This window comes from Varanus komodoensis, unplaced genomic scaffold, assembly GCF_004798865.1.
Source record: "Varanus komodoensis strain SLA01 unplaced genomic scaffold, ASM479886v1 scaffold8, whole genome shotgun sequence".
NCBI lineage: Eukaryota > Metazoa > Chordata > Lepidosauria > Squamata > Varanidae > Varanus > Varanus komodoensis.
In genome coordinates this window covers 21,092,345-21,103,712 of record NW_025336481.1, presented here as the reverse complement: position 1 = coordinate 21,103,712, position 11,368 = coordinate 21,092,345, and the positions used below count along the sequence as shown (strand labels likewise).

The following is an 11,368-nucleotide window of genomic DNA, read 5'->3' as shown; positions in this document are numbered from 1 at the left end:
AGCCAGCCAGCCAGCCAGCCAGCCAGCCAGCCAGCCAGTTTTACCAGGAGCTTTAATTTTCAGTTCACTGTAAACCTTGAAACTGGGTCAGCTATTCACAACAGCCTCAATGAGAGGCAGCTGTCTTAAGAGAGGCTGCAGCATTCTTGATTCACATGTCAACTGCACCGCCTGGGTTCCAAGTCCTCTACAGGGATGTGCAACAGCATGTATCTAGATTTACTCCACCTTTCCACAGCAGACTGGATATGTCTACAAAATGTTCAAATGCATTTTCTCTACATTTTATTATTCTGTTTTGCTTAAATGCAATCAAAATTCCTCCAGCCTAAGGCGAGTAGTAAAGGAACAGAATTGAGGTATGCTAGATTACCTTGCTTATTCCACTGATTGATAAGAATTATTAGCAGTGAAATTTTGAGGTTGCTTGTTTTATGAGGTGCTTTTCTTTCCCTGGAACTGTGCATGCAGGGATCAACTATTTATAAAGATGTTTCACTGGTATCCGTTTTGTTAGCCTAGCAAGGAGTACTGTCAGGAAGCTCATAGGATGGGATGACTTTAGGTTGGATATGATTGCTCTGTGAATTGCTATGTTACAGACATCTGTCCTCCCCTGGGTGCCTGTATCTCCTAGGAATTTTGATGGAGAAAGTTCAAGAAAGACTAAGTGGTTAGTGAGGCTTTGTGACATCAACAGTCAATTCACTGATCATCTTCTTCATCTTGCATCTACTGGCCTGATTTCAACTGTTACTGTTAACAGTTGTCAGCTGAAACAAGCAAGAAAACAACTGACCTCCACTTAATCAATTCCACTGAAACTACATGCTAGTTTTGTAGAGTATGGGAACCACATGCTCAGCAACATTCATATTAGGAAGGAGATTTAAACCATTCTGAAATAGAAGCCTTGACCATCCAGAAAACAAAGAGAGTATTTATTAGAGAAAAAGGTGGCCTAGAAAATGTATGCAACAAATAGAGGACAGAGAAGGAGGATCTAGAGGGACTCAGGGCGGAGGAAAATACAAGGGCAGTGGAAAAGAGGTGGTGACAACAGTGACCTGAAGAAAAGGGAAAAATTAGGCAGGAAATGGAGAGAAGTCACGAGAAATGGATGGAGAATGCAACTGGGCTAAGGGTCAATTTATACAAAGTGCTGGGGAGTGAATGTGGCTGAAAATGGCTTTTATGTGGGCAAGACTCCACATGCTTCTTTTGAACACATAAACAATGTGCTGTGTAGATCAGTGCTATCTTAGGGAATGGCTCCATGTCAGTTGCTTGCTCCTTGGAGAGGGGAGGTCTGTGGCAAAGACATTCCATGGAAAAGTGCCAATCTATGCTGCTGCCATTGTATCTGAAGCAGTCTTAACAGAGAACTAAAGCAATCTGGGCCAAAAGTAAAGGGAGCAAAGCCAAACTGCAACAGAGTGAAAATAGGATTTCCACTTGTCAACTCACTTAAACTACCCAAATTTAAGGCCATTAAGAATTTCCAACATTTGGTAGGACCTTCCCAGGAATGCATTTGATGCTTTCTTCCTTTTCTGCTCATCTGCTTAACCTTGTAACATGAACAGGTTTTGTCTATCAAGGTGTGTTCTTTGCACTGCTTATCTTTGGAGCAGCTCAAGACCTTTACTTCTTGATCAGGAGAAAGCTCAATTTGTCAACAGTAGAGAAATGCTGATTTATTGGTTTTGTTGGAAACAGACGCTGTCTTATCTGAACAATTTCCCTGAAACTTTTAAGGGAGCCTCATTTTTCTCTTTCCTTATTTTGATTTGACTGTAATTCTTCCTAGATTTTAGATAAGGTTATTATGTTCCATCCTCCCTTTGGATGAGGAGGGGGACTCAGCATTTTTGATTGTTAGAAATGTGAAACAGGAACTCTTAGTAAGATTAATTCTCACCTCCTCTGGTGTGGATACTACTGAACTGCTGGCTTCCTGACTATTAGTTCCGCTGTCCCTCACCCTGCCCTCAGTACAGCCAGGTTCTTGAGAAGCTGTCTTAATCCCAGAGAACAAATCCTGTCTCTGGCTACAATACTCCAGGACACTGTCTCTCCTTTCTTCAGGAAGGTCTTGCCACAGGTGGGAAACCGCTGTGGAGACCACAGGAAGCGTAACCTCTTCAGGGCTCACAATCCCATTATCTATCAGGAGGTCTACTGTCTGTTTGTAAAAATACAAGTATCTAGAATGAGACAGGAAAGGAGACAGATCTCAGAATGAGGTTTGGATGGCATCCAATGGTGCACAGAGCAATCAGGTGGACTTCTTATGCCTTGCTTGCATAATATGAACTATTCAATGAATATACAATACAGGACAGTGCTTTATACCAGAATTTGCCTTCTGTGCGAGGAAGGACTCGGTTCACTGAAAGTGTTTCTGCACAAATTTCTGCCCTTTGCCTCCCCCCCACCCCCTTAAACCCCATTGTGCAGGGTCTCCTGTCTCTGTTGCATATTTTATGGGACTGGATGGATTCATCTTGCAAGGGCAGGCAGTGGAAAATCACTTCCACCAGCTGAATTGCTCACATTTAATTGGGACTGAACCCCAGGATGAGACTATCCAGCCCAATATTGTCTGCTTTGACTGGCAGTGGCTTTCCAGGATGTCAGGCAGAAGCCTTTTGCATTTCTTCCACACAGAAGCCATGCATAAGTAACAGGTGCCAGAGACTGAACTGGGAACCTTTTTCATGCAAAGCAGGTGTTCCACTACTGAGCTCTGAGCCCTTTCCTGGGTGTAATGAAGTGACAATCTAGGGAATTAATTCTTTTCAGTGCACCTTTCAATCACCATCCATCCAACCATCCATCACTATGTTTCTCATGATGTTATTTAATATATCATATAGTCTAGTATTTGGGATCACAGTGTCTCAGTTTTCAACTGTGTAAAAGTGTTACCTCATTTTGTAGTCCCCTATGCCCACTATCACCTGCCTAAAACAGCTCTCCCTAAATCACAGCTGCAGAAGCTCAGCTTAAGGGGAAATTTTTTAAATCTAGTTCTCCTACCCACTTCTGGCCATCTAAAAAGACTGAAATGTCTCTACTAAGGCTCATTTATTGGTGGAAACAGCCTTAAGCTACAAGATGCTTGTATATGGGGGTGGGGAGTAGGCAGACCCCTTTGCCTTCAGGCACTACTGGAATGCAGCACTCTCTGCAATGTGATTTAGTTTTCAGGCTGAAGGAGGTTAGATACCCCTACCGTAGGTCCTGACTTGGGGAAAAAAGGGGAACTGATTTCTTGTGTTGCCCAACCATATAGCCACAGTACCTGAAGATGGTACTGAACAGGAATTTCACAAATTTCCCCAGGCCAAGGTCTATTGCAGGCTCAGGTAGAAGCACCCACAACCACTGCCACTACATCACTCCCCCTCCCCTAAAATTTGCCACTACCAGGTTGGCTCTTCTGGCTGTGGGGTTCTCAGAATAGCTTGGCTAGGTGAACATGCTCTTATGAGAGCTGTGTGGCTGCTGCTCCCAGGTAAAGCCACCATGGCAGCAAAGGTGCAAGTGTGTGAGCAACAGCAAAGGGCATGGCTGGAGAGCACCTGTGGGGTTCTCCAGACCACTCACTGGTGGCAGTTGCAATGGGCACTCCCAGTGGGAGAAGTAACAATCTCTTTTGCTCTTGCTCCATGGCCTTGCAGGCATGCCTCACTGGTCATGATAGGACCAGACACTAATGTGTCAAGTTTAATTATGGAACTAATTATAGACAGTAAGAAGCCATGTAAACAGCACACACCGGTTACGCATTTGCTGAGCAGAAACCTACGAATTACCAGCATTTTCACAGAAGACCTCATCAGACTGATTTTACTGATTCCAAGAAACTCATGGAAGGGAAGGTACAGAAACCTCAAAGAAGTTATACAGGTTTTTTTGTAGAGTAGTAGCTACCTTACAGGCTAAAGCTTTTACCAGTTCTCAAGAAACCACGCATGTTAATAAGGAAATGCCAAAAGAAGCTGTGTGGGTGAAAGCAGATTTGCACCACCTGCTGGCCAACCTAGATTGCTGCTCTGTAGCATTCAGCATTCTACCCACACCAGGTAGAATCCTATAAAAGAGTAAAAATACTATGTGCTAGGCATCCTAGTATTTCTGAGTATTTCAGCAACAATAGAAGATGCATTGCTCAGAAGTATGGCTTGCCATTGTGCCAACAAGCATTTATTTCCAGCTTGTATGGGACTATTTTTATACTGAGAGAGAAATGCTCACTGACTGTGCTATTCAAGCTCTATTTACAAGAACTCTTGGGTGATGTTGTCAAATATGAATCAAATTTTTCTCTGTTCCTTGGGGAAAGGAATTCTCTAAATGTTGCCAAGTTCTGTGAACAGCTGGATTTTCCTGTGGCCTTTCCATATTAGCTATGCCAATGCTGATGACAGAGTCAGGTGAAAGGCTATGATTTTGGAACCCAGAGCCAATTGTAGGGTTCCAGGGCTTGATTGTGAGATGTGCTCTTGTGCTTGCAGTAACATCATTCCATGGGGAGCGCCCCAAGGATTTTGTTTCTCCCAGCAGTTATAAAGAAAAAAGTCACAGTCACTGAATTTCTTCCATACTGCAGATATTAAAATCATAGGAACCACTCTTGGGTATGGTGCAAACTCACTGAAATGATTATGTTCTATATGGTTTTACCTGATGGGCCATTCCATCAGGAGCAAGATATTGCTTCATTTACCGTTCAAACTCCATGAGATCAGGAGACGAGATTGCTGGTGACTGTGTAAGCCTTAGAGTTACATCCTCCTCTACCACACTCTTCTCTTGTTCTTGAATCACATACCACACTGTGGTTCCACTCTGACCCACGGCATCTGAAGGAGGTAAATCACTAGAAAGAAAAAGCAGGCAATATCTTAACTCCATGGTTTCCCTGCCAGAATGGATGGATTGAAAAGTTAACTGACTTTATTCTGTTTAGTTATTCTTCCACGAGTTCCCAAAGAAGAATGTTGGCAGAGAGGAGCAAACATAAGAAAAGCTGGGACTGGGATCTATATTATGTTAAATTATTTGCTCTACAAAAATTTGCTTACAAGAGCTGAGCAGAGTTGTCAAGGCAGGACATTCTGGGGGACATTCATGGATAGGTTAGACATAAGTCAGAAATGACTTGACAGCACATAACAACAAATATGACTTACCTTCCTACTGAACAGTGAGCTAGAGATTCTATGTACAGAGAGCCAACATGATGCTTTCTGCTCTTAGTCCACAGTGTTTATTGGCTACCAATAGAATGTCAGTGCCCTTCATCTGCTCTCAAAAAGGAATTATTTTTATGATATCTTATGAAAATAAAAATTTACCAACTTTTTTTTGGAGGGAAAAGTCTCCTTCTCTAACATTTCACTGTTCATTCCTATACTCCCCTCTTCTACTTTGGTGTTTACACTGCTAGATAGAAAATACCTTTTTAAAAAGGCTGCTTTACTTTGCTCTAAAGCAAGTATGCTCACTCCAAAGTATCTTTGCCCATCTGATATAGTTAATTATCCCCATAGTTCCCTCTTCTACTTCTGCAGTTGCATTGTTATCTGGCCAACACATTTTTAAGGCTGTTTTTAAGGCACACCACTCTAAAGAAAGCAGAGCCACTCCCAAAGCAGCTCACCAGTTATCCCTGCATTCCTTTCTTCCACTTTTGTGCTTGCATTGCTAGCTGAAACATCTTTGATATTTATTTATTTGATTTATATCCCACTTTTTTCTTATAACAAACTCAAAGAGGCTTGTGTCGTTCTCCTCCTGCTGCTCTCAGTCTTATCCTCATAACAACCCTGTAACATAGGTTGGGCTGAGAGTCTGTCACCCAGTTGGCTCCATGGCTGAGCAGGCCTAGAATCCAGATTGCTTGAGTTCCAGTCCAGGCTCGTTACCACTACACCACATGGCTCTCAGTGGGTTATAGTATAGTTATGAGCTAGATATGGGTTACAGAGGAGTGAGCAAGATCGGGAAACATACACAAATGTCACGGCAAAGCAATAACGTGGAGGAGAAAACTGAGCAAATGTAAAGCCAGCTGCTGGCTGAAAAGAGTTGATTGAGGATAGCAGAAAAGGCGCAAGAGGAGCATCCGCTGCTCTGGATGGGTGGCACACTAACCATTCTTGGTAATGCACAATAAAATACCCTGTCAGGTTCAGACAACACAGCAAGCCATCATGGGTTTGAACAGCCCTAAAACAAGTCATTTGTTCTCAGTGTGGCTTGTTCTTGAAAAATAAGCCACCCTACAGAAACGGTGCTGGGCTTGCACAAGACAACAGCCCACTATGGGTAATCACTCAGTTAATTGCTACACATGGGAACCAGGTCCATGCCTTACCTGTGATTACTGAAATACATCTTGACATATTCCTCCTTCACTTCCTCCAAGTTTGATGGATTGCCATCCTCCAGATTTAAAACCTCTGTTGACAGCAGAAGAAAAAAACATCACAACAGGCTTATTTTCAGACATGCTTGAGGCCCATCTTAAGAAAGTGATGTGGATAAATTGTTTCAAAAAAGTACAAACAGAGGGTATTTTAAATCATCATCATCCCACTTTATCAAGCAGTATGGTCAAAACAGCTTGTAGTAAAATAATCACAATATATATTACAATATAAAACAAATGAAATAATAAAATTAAATAGGGAATATAGGTTCAAATTCTAGGGGAAATACTATATAGGTAGCAAATCAGAAAAGACTGGTGGCCTAGCAGTGATAGATTGAATTTTCTCCATCCCGTTTTTTGAAAGTTCCCCACTTCCTGGGGAATGGATGGCCAGCACAGTCAGCAAAATGTGCAACTCTACCCATTCCAGACTGTTTTTACCTCCCCATCCTCAAGATGCCACTTAAATTAGTGAGATTGTAGAAATTACTGAGGTGATGCATGACTGTGCCCTCTCAGAATCCTAACTAGTCAGATGTATTTCCCATCCTGGAAGCTGCCTGTCCCATAGAAATACATTTTGTCTTTGGGATTCTCCTTTATGTTTGACCAGCTGGCAACAGTGAAGATAAGCCCAAGACAGGCTGTAACCCTGAATAAACCTTATCCCTCCTACAACTTGAAGGCTAGTTGGTAACTGAGGAGCCAGATAAATAAGCTTTAGTGAGCTAGGCTGATGTTTCATTTTAAAAGCAACTATTTCTAAACTGCTTGATTCTTGCATAATTATATTGAAAACTGGAGTTGATTTGATTTTCTTGCCCAGTTTAGGAGTTAGAGTTCTCCGTGAACTCAAATGCTTAGTAGGAACACACAAAGGAGCCTAAAGGAGGCTCTGAAACAGAGGACTATTGTTGTCCACATATAAAAACCACAAACCTGTCTTCTTAAGTGGGCAGACGAGGGGAGATTAAAAACGCATGGGAGCCATGGTTGCAATACCTCTGAGGAATAGAGGGGAGAATCAGTGTGGTGAAGTGGTTAAGCACATTGGACTGAGAAGGCCTGGATTCAAGTCCCCACTTGGCCATGAAACTCATTGTGTGACAAAGGAGCATTCACTGATGCTAAACCTAATCTACCTCACAAAGTTGTTTGATGATAAAATCAGGGGAGGGCTCATTGAAGGAAGAGGTGGGATATAAATGTAGCAAATACATATAGATAAAAGGTGCTTTACAGCCTGTCCAACCATGCAGGACTGGAGGTTCAAACATACTGATTTGTCACAAAAAAAATCAAGGAACTTTGTTTTGAGAGGAAGCATAGCACAGTGGTGGAGCACATGAATTGCATGCAGAAAGTTCAGTCTTTTGCATTTCCAATTAAAATGACAGCTGATTCCATAATTTATTTATTTATTTATTTATTTAATTTATTAAAACGTTTTTTTATAATGTGGCCATCTGTCTAATTGTGATCAAATAGACAATGGCAGACCAGAGTAAACAAATCTGGCAAGCACTTGCATAAAGTACCTTTCATCTTCAGCAGATTTTCCAGGGTTTGTTCCAGTTCTTGGATATAATTCTTAGCCTTGCATAAAACCTGACACTAAACAAGAAACAATACAAAACTAAGATCAAAGTCAATCTATCTTATATTCTAAGCAGACTAACATTTTAATATGCCTTCTGTCCTTCCTTGTTTCACTTAGACCAGTGGTGTTGAACCTATGGCACGTGTGCCACAGCGGGCACACAGAGCCCTCTCTGTTGGCATGTGAGCCAAGTCGCTCTAGCATCACTCCAGCAGCCGAGCATCGGATAACAGCACACATAGAGGCCAGAGAGAGAGAGAGAGAGGGAGGGAGGGAGGGAGGGAGGGAGGGAGGGAGAGAGAGAGAGATTTGCTTGGACTGGCTGTGAGTTCTTTTTCTAAACTAAAACCTCAGCTTTCAGGTTTTGTTGTAGTGTTGGCACTATGTGACAAATAAGTGGGTTTTGGGTTGCAGTTTGGGCACTTAGTTGCTAAAAGGTTCGCCATCACTGAGTTAGACCATTTAAACAATAACAAAGATGGTTTCATATGCTAATTTCTGAGATAGTGCAGTAGTGAAGCCATCATGAACATAACTCTCCTATGGATGTGGGCTTGGGTGTACTCTGGGGGATGGTGGAGGACAGGGAAACCTGGAGGAATGTTGTCCATGGGGTCGCAAACAGTTGGGCATGACTTTGACAGAATAGAATCATGTTCAAGGAGCATTCATAGAGAAGCAAATAAGCTTGGCTTCTTGCACAGTAATTACAAAATGAAGTGCCTTCTTGATTTTTTTCCCCCCGATTTATATCCTGCCTTTTTCCTACAAAGGGCTCAAAGTAGCTTACATCATTCTCCTCCTCCATCTTATCCCCACAACAACAACCCTGTGAGGTAGGTTGGGCTGAGAGTCTGTGACTGGCCCAGAGTCACCCAGCTGGCTCCATGGCTGAGCGGGGACTTGAACCCAGATTGCCTGAGTCCCAGTCCCATGCTCTTAACCACTACGCCACACTGGCTCTCTTAATAGAATTAACTTAGTCTATTATAATAAACAAAAAACAATATTGGAAAAAGCTAGAAGACATTACCTGCAGAGTGGGAATGGTGTGTGGAAGTGACTATAGGTGGCAAATCCACACCAGCAATTTAAATTGTTTTAATATTTATTTCTTCTCCACAAGAAATCACAATGTGATGGGAAGGCCAAGGATTATATGGCCTAACACATACAGGTGAGGCAACAGTATGAGGACCTGGTTCTAACCCTGTCCACATAGATATGCTCAAGCAATGCATTTTTAAGTGGGTCAGCCCAATTCCATGCTCCCTAGGCTACAATGTGGATAGGAAAACAGCTATCCTTCAGATTTTATGCTTCTTCAATGGTTAGAATACAGTTCTCAACTAGAGAGAAACAGAGAGAACAAAACACCTGCAAAAATGCATATTCTAGGGCCAAATGCCTACAAATATGCAATTTATGATAAAATGCATATAAACATGCATATTAAATTATTTACATCCAATGTTTGTGTTTTAAAACATTGTATAATGCAGATAAGTGCAGAAACAGGAGGAATGTGTGCAAACCAACAGAAACAGATGAATGTGGCCAGCTGTATTTCTATACTATGCTATATATCACAAAGAGTGGATTAGTTTACACAGTTTTGATAAATATTCCTTCTGTATAAGAAGCTGCAGTATAGTAGGCATCTACCAGACTTCCATGTATAGTTTAGATTACAACTACTACCAGTCCCCTCCACTATGGCAACATGAAGATATTTTAAATCTTCTATGGGCAAAACTGAAGCAAGCCATACACTTAGTATCTATAACTCTAGTATGTAGTCTGCTGCTGGTTTGTTCTGAAATAAACATTGGTACTAATAGAAACAGCTCAAGCAAGTTCCACTTTTATTAGATTTATATCCTGCTTTTTTCCCAACAAACACAAAGTAGCTCATATCATTCTCCAGCTCCTGCTTTAATCTTATACCCATAACAATAACCCTGTACGGTAGGTTGGGCTGAGAGTCTGTGAGTGGTCCAAAGTCACCCAGTTGACTCCATTATTGAGGGGGGACTAGAATCCAGATTGCTTGAGTCCCAGCTCTGCACTCTCAGCCACTACAACACACAGGCTCTCACCATATGGTGAACTCAAAAGTCTATTAACTGTTCTAAGAGGAAATTGTGTATGTTACAGTGATAAAAACAACACTTAAGTATTCATTGGTCGTAAGTACAAATCCAACTTTATTTCTATACCTTGGATACAGAATTTTCTCGTTGAGAATATACAGTTTCTCGTAGGCTGTTGAAGAGTCCTGCCAGGGTGGCTCTGTGGCGTGCCTGAGACAAGCGTCTTTTCCCTGCTTGTGGCTCTGAATTTTGCAAGCGCGCTTGATACCTGGCTGTCACTCTGACATAGGGAGTGCCACAATCTCTAGATTTCTCCATAAAAGCTGTAAAAGAATACATTACTTAAAAAGTAACTCTGCATTATCTGCACTGAGTATAACAAAGTTGCACATATTTTAATTAAATCATTCTTAAAGCCACTTGAACTTCATAGCACATTAGTTAATTGACATATACTATCACTAAGTGTTAAAGAGAAACACTTTTTAAGATTACTTGTATTCAGCTGGAGAGCTCCCCTGCACTTCAAAAGAAAATACAGTTGTACAGTAATGGACACAGGCCATGCTCTTCTAACTCCTTCCAGCAGATGAAATTTAAGCTGGTGTGCAACTCTGTGTGAAGCAGAGAAATTTGCTGCTTATTTCTCAGTGCTGAAATGTCTATTCCAGTATTAAAGCAGGGTTATTCATATTGATGGTGAATCAGTGCACACCACATTTATTATCCTTTTAATATAATTGCATTCTATGAATATGCTGCAGCCATAATGAAATCCTAAGTGCAGTACAATAGGTAGGGTACTGGGCTGAGACTGAGAAAACATGGGTTCTACTGCTGACTCAGCCATGAAGCTCACCAGGAACTTTGGGTCAGTCACTGAGTCTCAGCCTAACCTACCACCTAGAGTCGTTCTGAGGAAGATCCTGTACACTAACTTGGGGTTCAAATACAGCTAGTTCTAAATATGCATGCTTGCAATTAGAGCATGAATCTTGTATGCTAGGTAGAGTACAGCAAGCTTGAATGGAGTTCATGCCATTGCAACAGAGCAATATAGAAAGTTCTCCCAGATCTCCCCATTGCCATCCTACTAACTCCCTTGAGTTGATCCCAGAATAAAGCTAGCCAGAATTTAAGCCTGGGTTATTTCTTCCTTGATTTCCTTCACTGTCATGATACTCTGATCTTGGATAAACTTTATATCTGAGTGACTGGCAGACTTTGAAA

General features: G+C 41.7%; 1 protein-coding gene across 1 annotated transcript in view; it reads right to left on the bottom strand.

Annotated features, from left to right (window-relative positions):
* The window catches only part of STRA8 (stimulated by retinoic acid 8), a 19,858-nt gene extending 9,402 nt beyond the window's left edge, over positions 1 to 10,456 (bottom strand). The window contains exons 1-5 of the mRNA XM_044455666.1: positions 10,265 to 10,456; positions 7,984 to 8,059; positions 6,389 to 6,473; positions 4,736 to 4,888; positions 1,922 to 2,207 (exon numbers count right to left, since the gene is read on the bottom strand). Coding sequence (XP_044311601.1) covers positions 1,922 to 2,207; positions 4,736 to 4,888; positions 6,389 to 6,473; positions 7,984 to 8,059; positions 10,265 to 10,456 — 792 coding nt within the window. The remainder of the gene's footprint in view (positions 1 to 1,921; positions 2,208 to 4,735; positions 4,889 to 6,388; positions 6,474 to 7,983; positions 8,060 to 10,264) is intronic.
* Positions 10,457 to 11,368: the final 912 nt, after the last annotated feature.